The 21,447-nt window shown below is 39.1% G+C and overlaps 2 protein-coding genes across 7 annotated transcripts in view; one reads left to right on the forward strand and one right to left on the reverse strand.

Moving 5' to 3' along the window:
• EIF5B (eukaryotic translation initiation factor 5B) overlaps positions 1-1,923 on the reverse strand; it is a 92,369-nt gene extending 90,446 nt beyond the window's left edge. For 2 of the 3 annotated variants that reach the window (XM_045054075.1, XM_023251589.2), the window contains exon 1: positions 1,634-1,923. In XM_045054075.1, the coding sequence (XP_044910010.1) occupies positions 1,634-1,898 (265 nt within the window). In that variant the 5' untranslated portion in view covers positions 1,899-1,923. The remainder of the gene's footprint in view (positions 1-1,633) is intronic. The other variant, XM_045054076.1, reaches the window with a different exon arrangement.
• Positions 1,924-2,844: 921 nt separating this feature from the next.
• Positions 2,845-20,524, forward strand: TXNDC9 (thioredoxin domain containing 9). Of its 4 annotated transcripts, XM_023251590.2 has the most exons (6): positions 2,845-3,022; positions 4,751-4,786; positions 4,997-5,215; positions 12,837-12,955; positions 17,428-17,682; positions 19,934-20,524. In XM_023251590.2, exons 3-6 carry the CDS (start codon positions 5,027-5,029, stop codon positions 20,049-20,051), a joined length of 681 nt encoding a protein of 226 aa, XP_023107358.2. In that variant the 5' UTR covers positions 2,845-3,022; positions 4,751-4,786; positions 4,997-5,026; the 3' UTR covers positions 20,052-20,524. The 4 variants fall into 4 exon arrangements, with proteins under 4 accessions (XP_023107358.2, XP_003983953.3, XP_006930108.3 ...); XM_003983904.6 differs by lacking the exon at positions 4,751-4,786 and having other exon boundaries at positions 2,846-3,022; XM_006930046.5 differs by lacking the exon at positions 4,751-4,786 and having other exon boundaries at positions 2,851-3,004.
• The last annotated feature ends 923 nt before the right edge of the window (positions 20,525-21,447 follow it).

Below are 21,447 nucleotides of genomic sequence, written 5' to 3' on the forward strand. Positions count from 1 at the left end.
CTTAAAAAGTAAAGCATTAACATACATGTATTTTTTTTAATTTAAAGGACTTCTGTAATCCTGAACCAAGCAAACCAATTGAGGAAAAAAAAAAAAAAACTTTTTAAATAAGACAGTGGACAGCTGAGTGGATACTCCATAATACTTAAGAAAGCCTTAATATTCCCTAGACTTGATGATAAAATTGGGGTTTTTTTCCCCTCAAGTATTTATCTTTCAGATACACTTGAAAGATTTACACATGAAAGGATTGAGATGGCTTTAAAATATCCAGCAGGTGGATAAAACAGAAATGGTCATGTAATAACCATGGGTAATTGGTACACAAAGCTTTATTATACTCATCTATTTCTTCCACACGGTTGAAGAAAAAATGCAGCCTATGCGTCAAAACATCCGGCCAAAAGCAAAGAAATTTTTGTCCCACGAAATCATCCAGAATTCTGCTTATTTTCTCTAATTTACCTGGTTTGATTAGCAAGTTCTAGTCTGCAAGCCAATTAACTTCCTCCAATTCCAAGATTCACCTTGATGTCTTTCAATTCCACTCATCAGCTAGGTGACTGCTAGGTAACTGTCAGGTGAGCACACAACCCAGAATTCCAAATTATAATTAGTCACCTTATTTTAACTTCAAGACCTGATATCCATTTTTGAGTCAAAATGACTATTACAGATGGTTGTCGTGGTTTTTGTTTTAATTTTACCTTACTCTCCCCCTAATCTCTGAACTAGTTTGGGGAGAATACAAAGCTGAAATATAACAGATGTTGTTCCCTCCCTGGGAGTAAACTTTGAGAAGAGTGAAAGAATTCAATCGAATGTGACACACAGAAATGTTGCAAAAATTTCGGGGTAGGTAGCTTTATGATATATCCTTACACTCCCTCCCCCCAAAAACCTTTTAAGTGGTTAGAAAGGAGAGACCCGGGTTGGTTGGTTTTGTCTCCTCCCCAGTTTTTAGGGGGAGGTGCTTAGAGAGCAAAGAAATGACCAAAAGACAGGCCGGAAGAAGGAAAGCTTTGAAAAGCACGGAATCTGGACAACCAGCCCTTAAATAATTGAGACCTGTCCCCAAATACAATAAAGGTTAAGAGGGAGTTACCTGTTAAACACCTCCGGGTAATTCCAACGCACCTGAGCGGCTCAGAGTTTAAAAAAAAACAAACAACTAGCTCTAGGTGCACATATTCGAACTCTCCTCTCCAAGTATTCATAGGTACAAAGGCACAGAAAGAACTCTTCCTCACCGTCGCTAACAGTAGCGCCGCAAAAACAACTCTCTCGCCCTGGCCACGATGGCCGGGCCGTGTCCGGCCCAGAGAAGCGTCCTGAGCCCCTACCCCTGGGAACCCCGAAACCACTGCCCTGCTCCTGTGGCGGGAGACCCCTCTTTCCAGGCCGGGAGAGAAGTAGCCACGGGACCAAGTATCGACTGGAAGAACGCCGCCGAGGCCCTCCGCGCCCGCCCGGAACTGGGGTCTTGGCCCCGCGCCGCCCCATTCTGGACTCAGGCCCGGGGCCCCGCGGTGCCGGTCGCGAGCCTCGCCCCCGGTCCACCCCGCGCCGGCGGAACCCGCGCGAACCCCTGAGCTGCGCCGGACGCCGCCGTGCAGACCCAGTCACTGGCTACCTGTCTTCGCTCTTGTTTTTCTGCTTCTTCCCCATCGTGTGTCAGCGGCGCTCGTAGCCCCAGCCCCTCTATTCGGTCTCTTACAGACCCAATGTCCCCCAGCCGACTTTGGTCTCTGTTCAGCTCCGTTCCCCTCGCGCTGCCGCCTCTCGCACCCGGCTCTCCACAGACCCGCGCACTGGGACAGGGCACATATGGTGTGAGCTCTGAGTGCGCAAGCGCATCGCCCAGCCGCCTCGGCGTGAGGACGCAGGGCGCGGCTCATCGAGAGCTGCGCTTTGGGTAGAGCGTCTCCAGTTCACCTGCCCCTCAGGCGGGAGCCCGAGCGCCCCCTTTCCGCCAGCGTCCTCCGCGCAGCGATAACCGCGGAGTTCTAGAACCCTGACACAGACAATGAGGCCGAAAATTCCCCTTGTCAGCTCCATCTGTAAGGGGGAACGCGGACTTGGATAGTTGGAGCTCATTTCAGAAATAAACCTTGGGCTTTCGGTCCACCTCTGTATCTTTGTATTCTCAGACGCACGAAGTTAAGTAAAGAACCATGATGAACAAACGATAGGGACTCTGCATGATAAATCCAGGACAAATTGTAACTTTCGGTAACATCCCTGAATTATGAAGTCTGTTGAGTCACTAAAAAAATAATTACAATAAAATAAGGACACACCCATTCCCCAAAATAAATCTTAATCTTTACATTCAAAGCGAGAGCAAGTTCTAAGAATTTGTGTTAGGGAAGGTAAAAGGAACCTACTAGGGTGGTAAGCATGTTCAATACCTGGATCTGGACGATGATATTATGGGTGCTATCTATGTAAAAACTAATCATGCTGTGTAAGTTATACCTCAACTTTTTTTTTTTAATTTACATCCAAGTTAGTTACCATGTAGTGCAACAATAATTTGAGTTATACCTCAACTTAAAAAAAAAAAATGTGTTCATTAAACACAATGCAAGGGAAGTTGGAGTGTCACTCTGGAGCAAGACCATAGCTGTCTCGTTTCTGATGTAACATTACGTGTCCTAAGGCTCAGAGCCTAAGAAAGTCCTACAATGCGAGGTTGAGCACTTATAAACTACAACTTCCAGCGTACTTTGCTCCCTCCTCCGTGGGCCGTTTACTCCGAAGGAGGCTAGTAATCGGAAACCTGGGGGTGGAGAAATGGGAGATGCGCACGCGCAGAAGCGCTCACCGCACGCACGCCCTCCTCCCCCGCCCAACTTCTTTGAGTGTCGCAGGTTGTATCGCGGGAGGCCCGCAGCTAAAGGGGAGGCGGAAGTGACGGCCGGTTCGCAGCTACCGGCAGCAGCTGTGAGGGTGAAGGCACAGTGGACTGCCTTTCTGGAGCGACTGGTTCCTCACTTCTCAGGTATCCCCGAAAGCTCAGGTGAGGCAGCGGATTGTGAGAAAAAGCCGGCCACCGCCTCCCGGTGCTGATGGACACTTCACCCAACATCCGGCCAGGGCGGGGGATGGGCGCTGCCTAGATGTCGGTGTCAGTGAGGTGGAGGCGGCTTTGGCGCATGCGCCCCGGGAGGTGTGGAACTCGCGGCCACCTGAACTCGGCCTTCATCTGTTCCTGGGGGCTCAGGGAGTGGCAAGGATGCTTTTGGGAAGGTGCCTGGGGAGCATTTAAGGCTGTTCTGGCGGGTGCATGGAAGAGAGTCAAAGAAACAGGTAATTTGAGGACAGACAAGCCCCTTCCCACCATTCTCGATGACCTGAAAAAGAGTCAGAGGTTTGTGGTTTGAAGAATGAAAAGTTATCAGAACCGCTACACCCCCTCCTTTCTTTCCCTTTTGTAAATGCGGTGACCACCGCCACCTGTCCCCTGAACAGCTTTTATTAATCACTTCTGTTCCCAATTATTCCAGAATTAAATTCTGAATTCGTCTTATAAAACTCTAGGAATAAGCATTTTCTATACCTCTAATAAAAACAGGTTCTGACATGTAGGTCAGTCTCTTAATAACCAATTTTCTGCTTATCCGGCCACAACCCTAAAGGAAACAATCTTACTGACATTTTTCTTTGGAGGTAGGGAGTGTGAAATTATTTTACCATATTTGAAATGCCGCTCCTTGAAAGATTATAGCATTTATGAGGAACTTACAGTTTGGTTTTTAAAACTCAAAGACTTTTGAAACTTAACGATAATTTGACCAGAAACTGGGCACATATTCATTCAGTATTAACACATTTTTTGAGCAGTTAGCCCTGCTAACTCTGGGATGAAATCAAGTGTGCTTTTCAACTGCTTTTCCTTGTGAAGAAAGATGAATCAAAAGTGAAGTTTGCAAGAAGATTACTTCTTTCCACTTCGGCAGTTTAGACGGTTTGTGTGGGCTAGGCTGTATATGTAAGTAAGGGGATCAGTGAGTTCATGGTTTATTAAGGTGTTTTAAGGTTCTTCAGTAGTATTTTCAACTGTGTCGTAGTTAATTGGGAATCAACATATTTCTGCTTTGATAGGCAAATTATAAATTATATTTCTGTAGTAATAACCCAGGGATACACCTAAAATTTACATCTGATTGTTGCTGGCAGAAAATACTACATTGTGTAAAATGTGTACTTGAGATAGAGCTTACTTTCCTATCTGGATTAGATTTTGTTTTTAAACTCCTATTTTACATTAAGGAGTGATGGGAAAATCAATATTTTTAATATTTGTTGTGATACTGTTTTACGTCAAAGTTAAGAACACTGTCAGTAGATTAACACCAGTATCTTTGTAGCCTCATAGAGTTTGTTAGATTATAGGCGAATAGCAGTGAAAACTAAAGTTGAGAGAACACCAGGCACTCTTCTTTACATAAATTGTAATGTGCTTTCTCAGAGATTAAATAAAAATCATTTATGTAGAGACCTTTGGCTCTCTATATCTTTGGCTCAACTCCACTCTGTATTGAAGCAAAGTTTGTTTTGTATATGTAAGTGTAAAACCTTAGTACAGTTAAACTTTACTGTTATTCACAGTCATTTCTGCTTTTTCTTTTCTTCTCGTTTAAAAAAAAAACCAACAAAAAAAACCCTGTCAATATATGTCACTAGGTATAACTCCCAACTACCCATTTCTCTCTGGTCTTAAAGACTTGTCTTTGCTTTATTGTAGTGAAACAATGTAAATCAGAAGCACCTAAACTTTGCTGTAAGTAATTTTTGAGTGGTTTGACTATAACCTATTGAAAATTCAATTTAAAAGCATTTAAGTAAAAATGTTTAAATGTAACATGAAATGCTGGGTTGTCAGAACACTTTGTAGACTACAAATTTTACACTTGCTAGAAGTTTTGAAAATGGGAGAGGAAACTTTGTCTTTTTTTTTTTTTTCTCACAACTTTGCAAACTTTCTCCCTAGCACCAAGACTAAACTGTACCATTTAGAAGAATGGAAGCTAATACATCTGTTGACATGTTTTCAAAAGTCCTGGAGAATCAATTGCTTCAGACTACCAAACTAGTGGAAGAACATTTGGATTCTGAAATTCAGAAACTGGATCAGATGGATGAGGATGAATTGGAACGCCTCAAAGAAAAGAGACTTGAGGCACTAAGGAAAGCTCAACAGCAGAAACAAGTAACCTCTCTGCCCTGCTTTCTGAAATTACTTTAACAGTATGCTCCTAACAACTTATATATACATGTGCTGCAGTAGTTACATTTCAGGCCTCATTTTTAAGGTTTTTATTTTTGGGGGTTAACTTCAAAGTATGATCACTGTTAACAATCTTCTGGGAAAAAATTAGTTTTAAAGAGACATTAAAAATTAGCCTGCTCAGCATATTAATCCTCAGTCAAGTAAAAGAAACATGTGTCCAAGGTCATTTTTTGAGCTCAGATTTATTGGGTGAGGAGGAAGTAAACTAGGAAGAGCACTGGGAGTACAAGGAGCCAGTCATTCATTCCCCTTTTGGGTAGTTGTAAAGCCAATTATACTTCAGTTGTGATCAGTGTAAGTGTGGTGAGAGCTGTAAGGCAATTTACATTGAAGAAATTTTCAGGCTTTGCCAGTGTAACAAATACATGACTTATTTATTCAAAAGAATGCATACTGGGTCACAAAGAAAGGTGGCCACAACTCTATCCTTGTTGGTCTCTTTAGAGTGTGAGTGTGAAACCAACTTGTAGACTCTGGTCAAAACAAATTGGGTTAAATCCGTAAATTTAATTTGGATTGAAAATGTTTACATTGCTTTACATTGAAATAGATTATTACCAATTCTGTTTGCTCTTCAGTTGGCTGTGACTAAAACATGAGCTTTAAATTTTCTAGAGAAACAGTGAGTTTTGTTTGTGCTGCTACAGCATCTCTTTGATAATGTTTATCCCCTTACTATTTAGAAGAGTTGCTACAAAAGGAATCTTCTATAATGTGACTGAGTTTCTAGTTTTATATTTTGAGTTTTCTACAATAGGGTGTGTGTATATGTATGTGGATTTGAAACCAGGAGACTTTAATATAATGCTAATCATTATCTCAGGTAATACATGATGAGATTCTGCTACACATTCCTCTTTTTTCATGACGAGAGGTAAATAACACTACTAATTGCTAATGTTCAACTAACAAAAGTTGTCATAACCAGGATGTTTTTCTACAAAGACTGAATCTACCTGATTTGCAGTGAGGAATATACATAATGGCTTAAATGAAATTGTCAGCAGTTAAAAACAATATTCTCAGTATCATTAAAAATCATCTCAGGCATGCAGCCTTTATGGATTTTTTAATTATGCAAATCAAATTAAAATGAATTTGTCATAGAATAAGTGAGAGGGTCTTTTTAGAGCTTTCATTGCATTTAATCTTTTTTTTAATATGAAATTTATTGTCAAATTGGTTTCCATACAACACCCAGTGCTCATCCCAATAGGTGCCCTCCTCAATACCCCTCACCCACCCTCCACTCCCTCCCACCCCCCATCAACCCTCAGTTTGTTCTCAGTTTTTAAGAGTCTCTTATGTTTTGCTCCCTCCCTCTCTAACCTTTTTTTTTTTTCCCCTTCCCCTCCCCCATGGTCTTCTGTTAAGTTTCTCAGGATCCGCATAAGAGTGAAAACATATGGTATCTGTCTTTTCTCTGTATGACTTACTTCACTTAGCATAACACTCTCCAGTTCCAACCACATTGCTACAAAAGGCCATATTTCATTCTTTCTCATTGCCAAGTAGTATTCCATTGTGTATATAAACCACAATTTCTTTATCCATTCATCAGTTGATGGACATTTAGGCTCTTTCCATAATTTGGCTATCGTTGAAAGTGCTGCTGTAAACATTGGGGGTACAGGTGCCCCTATGCATCAGCACTCCTGTATCCCTTGGGTAAATTCCTAGCAGTGCTATTGCTGGGTCATAAAGTAGATCTATTTTTAATTTTTTGAGGAAATTCCACACTGTTTTCCAGAGTTGCTGCACCAGTTTACATTCCCACCAACAGTGCAAGAGGGTTCCCATTTCTCCACATCCTCTCCAGCATCTATAGTCTTCTGATTTGTTCATTTTAGCCACTCTGACTGGCATGAGGTGATATCTCAGTGTGGTTTTGATTTGTGTTTCCCTGATGAGGAGTGACGTTGAGCATATTTTCATGTCCCTGTTGGATATCTGGATGTCTTCTTTGGAGAAGTGTCTGTTCATGTTTTCTGCCCATTTCTTCGCTTGATTATTTGTTTTTCAGGTGTGGAGTTTGGTGAGCTCTTTATAGATTTTGGATACTAGCCTTTTGTCTGATTTGTCATTTGCAAATATCTTTTCCCATTCCGTTGGTTGCCTTTTAGCTTTGTTAATTGTTTCCTTTGCAGTGCAGAAGCTTTTTATCTTCATGAGGTCCCAGTAGTTCAGTTTTGCTTTTAATTCCCTTGCCTTTGGAGATGTGTAAAGTAAGAAATTGCTGCGGCTGAGGTCAGAGAGGGTTTTTTTCCTGCTTTCTCCTCTAGGGTTTTGATGGTTTCCTGTCTCACGTTCAAGTCCTTTATCCATTTGAGTTTATTTTTGTGAATGGTATAAGAAAGTGGTCTAGTTTCATTCTTCTGTATGTTGGTGTCCAGATCTCCCAGCACCATTTGTTAAAAGACTGTTTTCCACTGGATATTCTTTCCTGCTTTGTCAAAGATTAGTTGGCCATACTTTTGTGGGTCCAATTCTGGGTTCTCTATTCTATTCCTTTGGTCTATGTGTCTGTTTTTGTGCCAATACCATGCTGTCTTGATGATTACAGCTTTGTAGTAGAGGCTAGTCTGGGATTGTGATGCCTCCTGCTTTGGTCTTCTTCAATATTACTTTGGCTATTCGGGGTCTTTTGTGGTTCCATACAAATTTTAGGAATGGTTGTTTAGCTTCGAGAAGAATGCTGGTGCAATTTTGATTGGGATTGCATTGAATGATGGATTGTAGATTGCTTTGGGTGGCATTGACATTTTAACAATATTTATTCTTCCAATCCATGAGCATGGAATGTTTTTCCATTTCTTTGTATCTTCTTCAATTTCCTTCATAAGCTTTCTATAGTTTTCAGCATACAGATCTTTTACATCTTTGGTTAGGTTTATTCCTAGGTATTTTATGCTTCTTGGTGCAATTGTGAATGGGATCAGTTTCTTTATTTGTCTTTCTGTTGCTTCATTATTAGTGTATAAGAATGCAACTGATTTCTGTACATTAATTTTGTATCCTGTGACTTTGCTGAATTCATGTACCAGTTCTAGCAGACTTTTGGTGGAGTCTATCAGGTTTTCCATGTATAATATCATGTCATTTGAAAAAGTGAAAGCTTGACTTCATCTTTGCCAGTTTTGATGCCTTTGATTTCCTTTTGTTGTCTGATTGTTGATGCTAGAACTTCCAACACTGTATTAAACAACAGCAGTGAGAGTGGACATCTCTGTTGTGTTTCTCAGGGGAAAGCTCTCAGTTTTTCCCCATTGAGGATGATATTAGCTGTGGGTTTTTCATAAATGGCTTTTATGATCTTTAAGTGTGTTCCTTCTACCCCGACTTTCTCGAGGTTTTTATTAAGAAAGGTTGCTGAATTTTGTCAAAGGCCTTTTCTGCATTGATTGACAGGATCATATGGTTTTATCTTTTCTTTTGGTAATGTGATGTATCACGTTGATTGATTTGCGATTGTTGAACCAGCCCTACATCCCAGGAATGAATCCCACTTGATCATGGTGAATAATTCTTTTTATATGCTGTTGAATTCGATTTGCTAGTATTTTATTGAGAATTTTTGCATCCATATTTATCAGGGATATTGGCCTGTAGTTCTGTTTTTTTACTGGGTCTCTGTCTGGTTTGGGAATCAAAGTAATGCTGGCTTCAAAGAATGTTTCTGGAAGTTTTCCTTTCCTTTCTATTTTTCGGACTAGCTTGAGAAGGATAGGTATTATCTCTGCTTTAAATGTCTGGTAGAATTCCCCAGGGAAGCCATCTGGTCATGGATTCTTATTTGTTGGGAGATTTTTGATAACTGATTCAATTTCTTTGCTGGTTATGGGTCTGTTCAAGTTTTCTATTTCTTCCTGTTTGAGTTTTGGAAGTGGGTGGGTGCTTAGGAATTTGTCCATTTCTTCCAGGTTGTCCAGTTTTTTGGCATATAATTTTTCGTAGTATTCCCTGATAATTGATTGTATTTCTGAGGGATTGGTTGTCATCTCCCTTTGGGTCATCTCCCTTTTCTTTTTGAGAAGCCTGGCTAGAAGTTTATCAATTTTATTTTTTCAAAAAACCAACTCTTGGTTTCATTGATCTTCTCTACAGTTTTTTTAGATTCTATATTGTTTGTTTATGCTCTGATCTTTATTATTTCTCTTCTTCTGCTGGGTTTGGGGTGTCTTTGCTACTCTGCTTCTATTTGCTTTAGGTATGCTGTTAAATTTTGTATTTGGGATTTTTCTTGTTTCTTGAGATAGGCTGGATTGCAATGTATTTTCCTCTCAGGACTGCCTTCACTTCATCCCAGAGTGTTTGGATTGTTGTATTTTCATTTTCATTTGTTTCCATATATTCTTTCATTTCTTTTCCAATTGCCTGGTTGACCCATTCATTCTTTAGTAGGGTGTTCTTTAACCTCCATGCTTTTGAAGGTTTTCCAGACTTTTTCCTATGGTTGATTTCAAGTTTCATAGCATTGTGGTCTGAAAGTGTGAGTGATATGATCTCAACTTGTCATAGGATAACTGAGAGGGTCTTATTTTAGAGTTTTCATTGCATTTTAATCTTTTTTATTAAAATGCTTCCTAAGGAAGTAGATAAGAAGCCTTAATAGATTTTATAGATACTCTTTTTCAAAGAGTAATATAGATTGCATAGTAATTTTGATTTACTGATCTATGTGGGTGTCAGGAAATCAGTATAAGCAGTGACATAAGCACTTAATAGGCCTACGTGAATCAATATTCCTCAGTCAGCCAAGCACCCTCCTACTGTTATGACAGCTAGTGACATATGAGTTGGGTGGTGAAAAGGACAGGTGAGAAATAGGAAGAGCCCATCCAAAGGCTTGGGTTTTAGCCACTAAGTGAGAGTGAGATGCTGCCCACTGCCAGCCCTTGGGTAGGCTCAGCCTGCTCCGTGATCTGTGCCCATCCTGCTTGATTCCATTCAGCAGATACTTGGGGAGCACATGCTCTGTGAAAGAAACTATGCTAAGAGCACAGGGGTGTGCTGAGTGTCTTGGGAGAGATGCCATGTGTTGGTAGAAGTTCAGAGTGGGCTTGCCTCCCTCTTAAGAACTTGGACAGGTTCAGGTCTTTGGCCTATTGGTTAAACACATGGGAATTAATAATAAAAAGAGCTTTAAAAAAAATTTTTTTTTAATGTTTACTCATTTTTGAGAGACAGAGACAGAGTGTAAGCAGGGGAGGGGCAGAGAGAGAGGGAGACACAGAATCCAAAGCTGTGCTGACAGCTCAGAGCCCGATAGGGGGCTTGAACTCACAAACCATGAGATCATGACCTGAGCCAAAGTCAGATGCTTAACTAACTGAGCCACCCAGGCACCCCAATAAAAAGAGCTTTTTAAAAAATATTCTTTTTTTAAGGGCACATGTTATTGGTCAGTTAAGAAAAATCATGAAATGTGACATGCTATTAAGGAATTGTATTTGAGAGTTTAAATTGTTTATAGAAGCCTGATTGGGGGTGCCTGAGTGGCTCAGGCAGTTAAGTCTCCAACTCTTGATTTCAGCTCAGGTCATGATCTCACAGTTGTGAGATAGAGCCTTGTGTCGGGATCTGTGCTGAGCATGGAGTCTGCTTAAGATTCTCTCTCTCCCTTCCTGTCCCTCCCCCGCTTGTGCAGGAGTGTGCATGCTCTATCAAAAAAAATTTTTTTTTTAATTTTCATTTATTTAAATGTTTTAGAGAGAGAGTGCATGTGCACATGCACAATCAGGGGAGGGACAGAGAGAGAGAAAGAGAGAGAGAGGAATAGAAGATCTGAAGCAGGCCCCATGCTGATAGCACAGACCATGATGCGGGGCTCCAACTTACGAACTGTGAAATCATGACCTGAGCTGAAGTCGGATGCTTACCCAACTAAGCTACCCAGGCACCACTAAAAAAAATTTTTTTTAAAAGAAGCTTACCAAAGAAATATCACATAAGGAGAAAACACCAGGACCTCCTGTGAGTGTTAGCTCAGCATTAGTCAATGTGAAATGGAAACCAAAACTATTAATGCTGTCTGTATTAGCTTAAGTCCAGAAGAAGAAAAGAGATGGCACTCGTGCCCCTTTTCTAGGCAGACCACTTCTGGAAGGCTCTATTCACACCTCTGCCACTTTTTAAAAAGATGAGGAGGAATTAGTCTCTGATCAGAGGAGGATAACTAGAAGAATAAGAAATGTAGAGATCATTTCATCTGAGAAACAGCCAAAAGGAAATGAAGGGGGAGGTAGAATAGAAAAGACATAGGTGAGGTAGGACATCTGAAGGGCTGATATGTGAAAGATAACAACTTTTCTCTCTAATCTTCTGTCCAAGCTGGGACCCACAGACCAAAGTTACAGTTATACTGTAGTTCAGGGTGAGAAAACCCTTCTAAAAGTATAAATGCAGATGCTTTTTAAGGACATGTGCCAAACACTATTGCAGTTATTTTCATGTTGATGGTCTTATTTTCACAACTTAGTGAGATAGTTGCTTTGTGATCTCCACTTTACAAATAAGGAAATGGAGACTCAAAAAGGTTAATTAGAATTCTTAGGCTAATAAATGGTAGAACAATTATTCAAGCCCATACCTTCTGCCTGCATGCCCAGTGGTCCTTTGCGTAAAAATCAGTTGCCTCAAAAAGGAAGCAAGCTTCCAGCTGAGATGATGAATCTTTCCTGTGGCAGGAAGCTTGAGAAACAAAAAGGTCTGTCAGGCATGGTTGATAAGGGTTGATATGTTGGGTTGAGAGGTTGGATTAGGTGACTTGTGAGTGCTGTATTGTTTCTGGACACCATATGAGAAGACAACTTTTTCTATCTAGTATACTACCCATTGGTGACCAGTATAGAAGTGGTTCCTGCCTCTCTGAGCCCACAGGGCTCCTAAGCTGCAAAGCTGCAATAACCACTGCCTGTGTCTTCCCCTCCCCTACAAAGACCAAGTAGCTTTATCTCATGAGCATTGTTTTTCAAAGCTTTGCAGTAACTTGGATCTAATGCTTCTAATTTTAGTAGTTTGAGCGCAGCGAAATTAAATGGATATTTACTTTCTTTTCATTTTATTTATTTTAGAGAGAAAGTAAGCATGAGTGGGGGAGGGGTAAGAGAGGGGGCAGAGGGAAAGAGAGAAGCAGGCTCCACACTGAGCATGGATCAAGGGGCTCAATCCCATGACCCTGGAATCATGACTTGAGTCGAAATCAGGATTTGGACACTCAATTGACTGAGCCACCCAGGCACCCCTTATGTCTCTTGAGTCTAAATTTTTATTTTTGAAGTTCTAACAAAACATTTGTGTGAAGGTACCAAGACAGACGATTGTTTTAAACACAAAGCATGCTGAAAGATAGTCATTGCCCACAGACTGTGTTTGCGCTGACACCGGAAACATGAAAGTAAATCACTAAGAGGAATTCATTTCCTTCTACAAGATAAAATCAACTTAATTACAGAATATTACAGTGATTTAGACCCAAAATGTGAAGTGGTACTGGAAGAGATATTTCAAGTGTGTAATATTTCCCTTTTCTCCAAATTAGGAATGGCTTTCAAAAGGACATGGAGAATACAGAGAAATACCTAGTGAGAGAGACTTTTTTCAAGAAGTCAAGGAGAGTAAAAAAGTGGTTTGCCATTTCTACAGGGACTCCACGTTCAGGTAACTTTGTTTCCATCAGTGACTTTTTAAATTTTTATTTATTTATTTTTGTTAATGTTTGTTTATTTTTGAGGGAGAGTGAAAGCAAGTGGAGGGTGGGGAGAGCAAGAGAGAGGGGCACAGAGGATCCGAAGCAGACTCTGCACTGATAGCAGTGAGCCCAATGCAGGGCTTGAGCTCACGAACTGTGAGATCATGACCTAAGCTGAAGTTGGACACTCAACTGACTGATCACCTAGGTGCCCCAAGTGAATTTTTAAAAATATGATGAGATCTTTGAATAGAGATATACTACTAACATAATAGAGAAATTAAGAAAAATAAGAGGAACTGCTTCTTAAGTTCTTTGTACTTGTGTACAAGTCTCCATTAAACAGTTGTTATTTTGAAGATTAATGTAAGACCTGTGATACAAAAAAGTATAAATGAACATTATTGAAATTCAAGATTATTTCCACAGAACTCGCTATTTTCTGAATTATATTTCCACTAGATAACTTTAAAAACATCTAAGAAACATACATGTAAATTTTCTTTTTGTCAACACAAGAATTATTTATTTATTTATTTATTTATTTTGGTGCTGTTATGATACAGGTGTGATGTGGGGAGTGGGGGCCAACACTTTGAACACCAGCTTTGAATTCACTCCTCAGCTAGCAACTCATGGGGAGACAATGGTTTGGCCAAGCCTTTCACTAGAAGCATCGCTGGGACTGCCAGCCTTGGCCGAAAGCAGAGGAAAGTGATTTATGTTAGCGAGGCCAGGTCTGCAAGCCTCTCTATGGAGGCAGAGTCCTTGTACAATGAAAATATCCCTAGAAGAGATTATATCTTAACTCAGAGGACTCATGCCTTTCTTTCTTTTAACCCCAAAATTTGATTAGTTGCCAACTTTTAGAAATTGAGAGATACAGTTTTTTTAATCCAGATTTCAGAATTTAAAAAAAAAATCGAATCGGGGCGCCTGGGTGGCGCAGTTGGTTAAGCGTCCAACTTCAGCCAGGTCACGATCTCGCGGTCCGTGAGTTCGAGCCCCGCGTCAGGCTCTGGGCTGATGGCTCAGAGCCTGGAGCCTGTTTCCAATTCTGTGTCTCCCTCTCCCTCTGCCCCTCCCCCGTTCATGCTCTGTCTCTCTCTGTCCCAAAAATAAATAAACGTTGAAAAAAAAAAATTAAAAAAAAAATCGAATTAACTTAATAGCAAACCTAGAATTCAGTATGAAAGCAGTTTGCTAATACTGAAGATCAGCTGCCTCCCTCAGACAGATATACACTCCAGTGTAGAGTCTCCATCATTCACTGTTGTCTCAGCCCTGCCCTCTTCCCTCATTTCAGTAACCCACCCAGCCCTTGTCTTAAACTCACCACCCAGTAACTTGGTTATTAATTAACATTTTTCATGGATTGATTGCCTGGGATTTGTGGACTAAGGTAATAAAAAGGAAAGAAAATGTTGAGATTGTGAAATCTGTAAGGGAAAGTGGGAAGGAATTAGGAAAGAAAAGAATATCAGAGAAACCTTCTGCCACCATGGTACTCTATCATCTCCCATTGGTACACATTTCTCAAGTTGCCAACTTCTGACATATATGATGAGGTGATGTGTTAATATCATTTTACTCTCTAAGATTGATATTATATGATGTTTATTAGATGTATTTGTCCACTAAATTGTTAGGTTTGTGAAAGCAGAAAGTTTGCCTCTATTGTGGTTAACTGTGCTCCCCAAGTTCCTAGCCTTAGAGCAGCAATGGCTGACAACACATAGTTGTAGGTGCTCAGTAAATATATTCGATGGGGGTATAAACAGTGCAATACCAGGAGTACTTACCTTCAAAACAAATGAAAAATAAGGCATGCCTGGCTGGCTCAGTCAGTAGAGCATCTAACTTGATCTTGGTGTCTTGAGTTCAAGTCCAACATTGGGTATAGAGATTGCTTTAAAAAAAATTAAAAAAAAAAGAGAGTGCCTGAGTAACTCAGTCAGTTAAGCATCCAACTCTTGATCTCAGTTCAAGTCTTAATCTTACAGTTCGTGACATCAAGCCCTGCATCGGGCTCTGCTTTTAGCACAGAGATCTCTCTGTCTCTCCCTCTCTCTCAAATAAACTTGAAAAGAAAAGAAAAATCAAAGATCAAAATGTTTTATATATAGATCTGATATAGGTATCAAAGTTCTTGGCACATAGTAGGCTGGATACTTGATGTGTAAAATCCTGGAACATTAACAATGACCCTTTCAGGTAAGTAGGTGTAATTCCAGTGCTTTATGTGTGGAGACCAAGACTTGGAGAAATTAAGTGACTCACCTAATGTCACTCATCTCCTAAATGATAGAAGAGGATTTAAACCCAGGATTTAAGCCTAATGCTGTTTTAACTACACCATGATTGCTGCTTCTGGGTTTAAAAAAAATGGATTAATTTAAAATAGGTTCCATATAACTCCAGTAAAACCATGGAGTTGATTTATCTACAAGTTTTCAAGAACATATTTCTCGGGGCGCCTGGCTGGCGCAGTCGGTTAAGCGTCCGACTTCAGCCGGGTCACGATCTCGTGGTCCGTGGGTTCGAGCCCCGCGTCAGGCTCTGGGCTGATGGCTCAGAGCCTGGAGCCTGTTTCTGATTCTGTGTCTCCCTCTCTCTCTACCCCTCCCCCGTTCATGCTCTGTCTCTCTCTGTCCCAAAAATAAATAAACGTTGGAAAAAAAAAAAAATTTAAAAGAACATATTTCTCCTATAATGGTTCATTTATCATTTGTGCTTCATTCAGAAACTAATTATCAATTTGTTCTCTCCTACCATTTTTCACTAGTCTCATTGCTATACTACATGGGTGATATATGAAAAGATACTTTCAGAGGTAAAGTGATGAGGCATCCAGGTTACCAGAAACTTGCTGGACCCAATCCTAATTCAGGAATAAGTACACCAAGAAGTGCCCAGAAAGCCTGCTAATAACAACTATGAAACATTTGATGTCTTCATCATCTGAAGCAGTAGTTCTCAAACTTTATGGGGCATGAGAGTCACCTGCCTGTTTCCCAGCTCCACTCCCAGAAAATTTTGGTTCGTCTATATGTTTTAAAAGTTAATTTTAATAAATACCTGTGGTTAAAAACTATTGCTCAAGGGGTCCCTGGGTGGCTCAGTCAGTTAAGTGTCTGACTGTGGCTCAGGTCATGATCTCATGAGTTCAAGTCCCACATCGGGCTGTCTACTGTCAGCACAGAGCCCACTTCAGATCCTCTTTCCTCATCTCTTTCTGCCCTTCTCCTGCCTCAAAAATAAACATTAAAAAAATTAAAAGAGAAAAAAAAGAACTACTGCTCAAGAAGATTATTATTAAGAGTAGTCTTTTTTAGGAACCCTAGAGGATTGACCAATTTAAAATGCATTTTAACTTACAGAAAATGTCATTTCCATTTTTCTTTTCAAAAGAAGGTGGCTTAATAAAAGTTACTCCTGATATTTTTCATTTCTTTAGAACCTTATGACCATATTTATAGCCCTTAACCTTATGCTTTTTTTTTAATTTTTTTTAATATTTATTTATTTTTGAGAGAGAGAGAGAGAGAGAGAGAGAGAGATGGCATGAGCGGGGGCAGGGCAGAGAGAGAGGGAGACAGAATCTGAAGCAGGCTCCAGGCTCTGAGCTGTCAGCACAGAGCCCGATGCAGGGCTCGAACTCACAAACTGAAATCATGACCTGAGCCGAAGTTAGACACTTAACTGACTGAGCTACCCAGGCGCCCCTTAACCTTATGCTTCTTAATGAAAGTTGCACAATTGGGAGAGTTCTTTCTCAGTGACACCATTCAGTCTTTGTGACTTCCAAATAAGGCACTGTATATACATTTCTGATTCTGAAAAGTCTCCTCTGAGTTCTGTCAAGTTCAGTTTTGTCACCTTTCAAGTTCCATGTATGAGACACCAGTAAACAAAGATAAATGACAATTTTTTGTTCTTACCAAGAACATGACAACTTCATGAACCACTTACAATTAAAGTATATATTTAATATTTTTTTTTATGAATATCATTAGGACACATCTGACTTCTAGAATACTGGATTGTTTTTCTCCCTCTTATATCATTTAGCTAACCTATGAAAGAGAAATGAGGTTATCCGACACAAGCATGCGTTGGCTGCCAAATTATATTCAAATAGAAAAACTATAAAATTAGATGTACCTTTATGATATTTATTTAGGGGCACCTAGGTGGCTCAGTCAGTTTAGCGTCCGACTTCAGCTCAGGTCGTGATCTCACAGCTCATGAGTTCGAGCCCCTCATCGGGCTCTGTGCTGACAGCTTGGAACCTGGAGCCTGCTTCAGATTCTCCCTCTCTCTCTGCCCCTAACCCACTTGCATCCTGTCTCCTGTCTCTCTCAAAAATAAATAAACATTAAAAAAAATTTTTTTTAAATAAGTATGTTTAAGCTTTTGATTTTCTACATGCTGTTTGCAGGTGTAAAATATTAGACCGACATTTGGTAATATTATCCAAGAAACATCTGGAGACCAAATTTCTGAAGCTGAATGTGGAAAAAGCACCTTTCCTTTGTGAGAGACTGCGTATCAAAGTCATTCCCACACTAGCACTGGTAAAAGATGGAAAAACACAAGATTATGTTGTTGGATTTACTGACCTAGGAAATACAGATGACTTCACCACAGAAACTTTAGAATGGAGGCTGGGTTGTTCTGATATTCTCAATTACAGGTAACTTTTAGCAAAACAATTTTAATTGACACATTCAGTTGATGTTTTTAGAGAAGTTTTTTTATGTCAACATTTATGGAGCTAAGTTTTCTGAAACAAAAAGTTTCACAAATGAAAAATGTATTTCTTAAAGTACATTATTACTTTAAACAAAATCCATTAGATCTTAAAACAAAATCCATTAGAGATAAAATTGAGTCTTGGAGTATACCTAGCTATAAAAGTTTTCAACCTAACAGATCTTATTGAACTAATGTTGTATTAGTCTAGAAACCCAAAATGACATTGGACATCAGATTTTTTAATGTAGCTATTCTTGTCTTGTAGAATCTGATAAAATGTATAACCTGGTATCTGTGATTAGCTTAAATGACTTACCGTGAAGAACAGTCTCAATTTGAAAACAATCAAAAATGCAACTTACATTTTTCATTCATCTCCTTGTCTGCTTCTCCAAGTAATTTATCTAATTCCATAAATCAGCATATCATCTAGTCTTCTGTGCCTGTTTTTGATTTGCAAAATTAACAGATAAAATTATATAATTATCATTCCACAGTCCTAGTGCCTTTCAGTAAGTAGAAAGTTCTCTCCTCTTTTTCCTCCCCCTTTTTCTCTGAATCTCCCCTTCACATGCCTAAATTATCCCTACATTGGAATTTTAGGTTTTACTTTTCTTAATACTAAGTAAAACATTTTTTTGAAATGAATTTTGAAATGATTTCAGACTTTAAACAAGTTCGAAACTAGTACAAAGAATTCTCATAGACCTTTTACCCATATTTCTCAAGTTTTAAAAATTTTACATTTGCTTTATCATTTTTCTGAATACATAAATACTGTTTTCAAAACCATTTGAGGAAGAGTTGGAGATGTATTGTCCCTATACTCCTAAATATTTCCTTGTGTATTTTCTAATAAAGACTTTTTCTTATATAACCACAGTACAGTAATTAAGACGAGAAGTGTTTTATAATATATAGACCTTATTCAGATTCTACCTTTGTCCCAACAATGTCCTGCGTACTAAAATGTTGCGTGTAGTTACTGTGTATTTTTAGTTCCATTAACCTGTGACAACTTGTTGTCATTTTTCAATGCTTTGACATTTTTGAAGAGTACATGTTACTTATTTTGTAGAGCATCCCTCAATTTGGGTTTGTCTCATGTTTCAAGATTAGGTTTGGACTATGCATTTTTCATAGGTACATGATGGAAGGGATGTTATATTCCTTCTCAGTGTATTGTAGCAGGAGGTATAGGATGGTTTGTTTGTTTCATTTCTGGTGGTAATAACTGAGCACTGGTTAACCAATTGTCCAGACATCATTTAGTTGTCCTAAATGATGATTTAGGAAGAACTTTTCCATATTACACATTAATTCACTTTTTCATTTATTTATATTAGAATGGGCAGTGGCTTATCTTATCCATTGGGTTATATTTGGTTACTAATATTATTTACTTTGAAGCCCAGATTGCCCCAGTGTGGTCAGTGAGAGCCCCTCTTATGGAGACTTCTTTGTCTTTTCCATGTGTCTCAATAGTTCTTTAAGTACTTGCTTTCTGGTGCAAATAAGATGTCTTAGAGAGGGACTCATGTATTACTTTCCCTAGAATTGGCTGTTTCTTCAGGGAACCATGGTTCCTTTCAGTGGCAAATGGTATTTCAAAACCAGAATCTAGGTGCCAGACATCTTCTCAGATATTTTTGAAAGAAGTTGTTTTCTCATTTCATATATTTCTCAAGCATCATTGAAGTTTCATACCAATTCCAGGTTAATGATAATGAATTCCATGAGTTTTCTTGATGTTTATCTAAACATTATAAGATATTAAACAGGATCAAACCAGCCGTAACAAGCTATCAGAAATAGAGCACCATTTTCCTGTGTCATTCTTACAGTGACAAGAATCTAATCCAAGTTCAGCATATCCAAAACATATGGAAAAACAATTTCATTTCCTTCTATGCTTTTCAGTCAGAAATTCTATTGGTACATCCTCTGAGATGTTAATCAGTAATTAATGCTAAAAGAGAAAATAAAACATTGATATAAGAGACTTAGTAATACAAAATAAGGTTTAAAACTTTTAACCATAATTGTGAATAATATACCTCTTCTGTAACACCAGCATTAAAGAAAACTTTATTCCATGTTAGGAAGAAAAGAATTTTTTGTGCAGGTTAGCATACCAACTGTACAAAATTGTAAAGAGTAAATGCTTTTCAAATTTGCTTTATTTTTAGTGGAAATTTAATGGAGCCACCATTTCAGAGCCAAAAGAAATTTGGAACAAACTTCACAAAGCTGGAAAAGAAAACTATCCGAGGGAAGAAATATGATTCAGACTCTGATGATGATTAGAAATTAATTATAATTCTTTGTAAATTGTCTTTTTATTTCTGCTTCAAAATTAGATGTGTTTTCTAAATTCAGTTGGTTTTGATACATTGGTCATCTATTGGTCATATTCTAGAGTTTTGTACAGTTTCATCACATTGAAAGACATCTTTAATATTTTCTGTGTGGCATTTGTGTTGAAGAAAACTGAGTTCTTAAATTATCCAGCAAGTGTCTGGATTCTCTATTTTTGAGATTGATTTTATCACAATATGATTCTTAGGTCTTTATACCATTCACAATTGTGTTTTTAATCTACTGGATTGGAAATAGGAATTCAAATTATTCCAGGACTAATTCTTACACAGCATCATTTCCTTTATACAACAGGTCAAATTACATTTATTGGTGTAACAGACTCACTTGTAAATGAATTATAAACACTCTTTACTTCTGGAATATATTTAACTATTAAAAAACTGCTTATTTATTCTGTAGGCTGTGTGTTGATGTTGAATGAACTGATGGCAGCAGAAAGTTTTTTCAGGTTTTGAACATTTTGCCTTAGAGTTCTGATTACTTGTATTTTAATACATGCATTAAAAATAATCAGGAAGCATGTTTGGAATGGCAACATGAGATCTGCACACTCCTCAGTGAAAACAACTAACTGGTAAATATATATATGTATATATTTTTTCACTTAAAGTCTCTGGGAATTGTCATAAAAGCATACAGCAAACAAAAACATTTGTTACAGAAACATATATTCAAGAAAACACTGAAGCTTGGTAAGAATAGTGAATCCCTCTGGTATTTGAGCCATGACCCCATACCCTTCTGCCCCTAGCTCCCCACTTCAGCCTACAGTTTCTCCCTAGGATGAGTAGACTCCTAGCATTTCTCATGCTACCCACCCCCACCCCCACCATGTCACAGTACCAAAGAGGTCTGGACCTTCCTTCTTCTACCCAGTCCCCACTTACAGCACTGAACATCTACACCAAGAATGGCAGACCAAGAATACTGTTTTCTAATCACTTGCCCCAGCTTATAAGTGGATCCATGCCAGGAGAGGCAAACACGACCAGGAGCTATCACCCACAGCTCTATTTATAGACCACAGGTATCATTCCTATAAAAGCAGGCTACTGTCCCCAGCCTTGACTCTGAGGGAGTAGCAAGCTATAAAAACAGCTTCCATAGCATCCTCTAATGAGAGGTTAGTTCAAACCTAAGGGTGCTGCTGTAGACAAAGGAAATTTGGAGTGGGAGTAGACAGACAAGACTATAACTCCATGATAGCTACAAGCAAAAGGGAAGACCAGTGATAAGTCTAACAGAGAATGAAAGGCAGCTAAGGGTAGTCCTAAGGCTAGAACAAGCCTCAAAGAGTCTACAAGGGCATGAATTTAATTAG

The sequence above is a fragment of the Felis catus genome, chromosome A3 (genome assembly GCF_018350175.1).
Source record: "Felis catus isolate Fca126 chromosome A3, F.catus_Fca126_mat1.0, whole genome shotgun sequence".
Taxonomy (NCBI): domain Eukaryota; kingdom Metazoa; phylum Chordata; class Mammalia; order Carnivora; family Felidae; genus Felis; species Felis catus.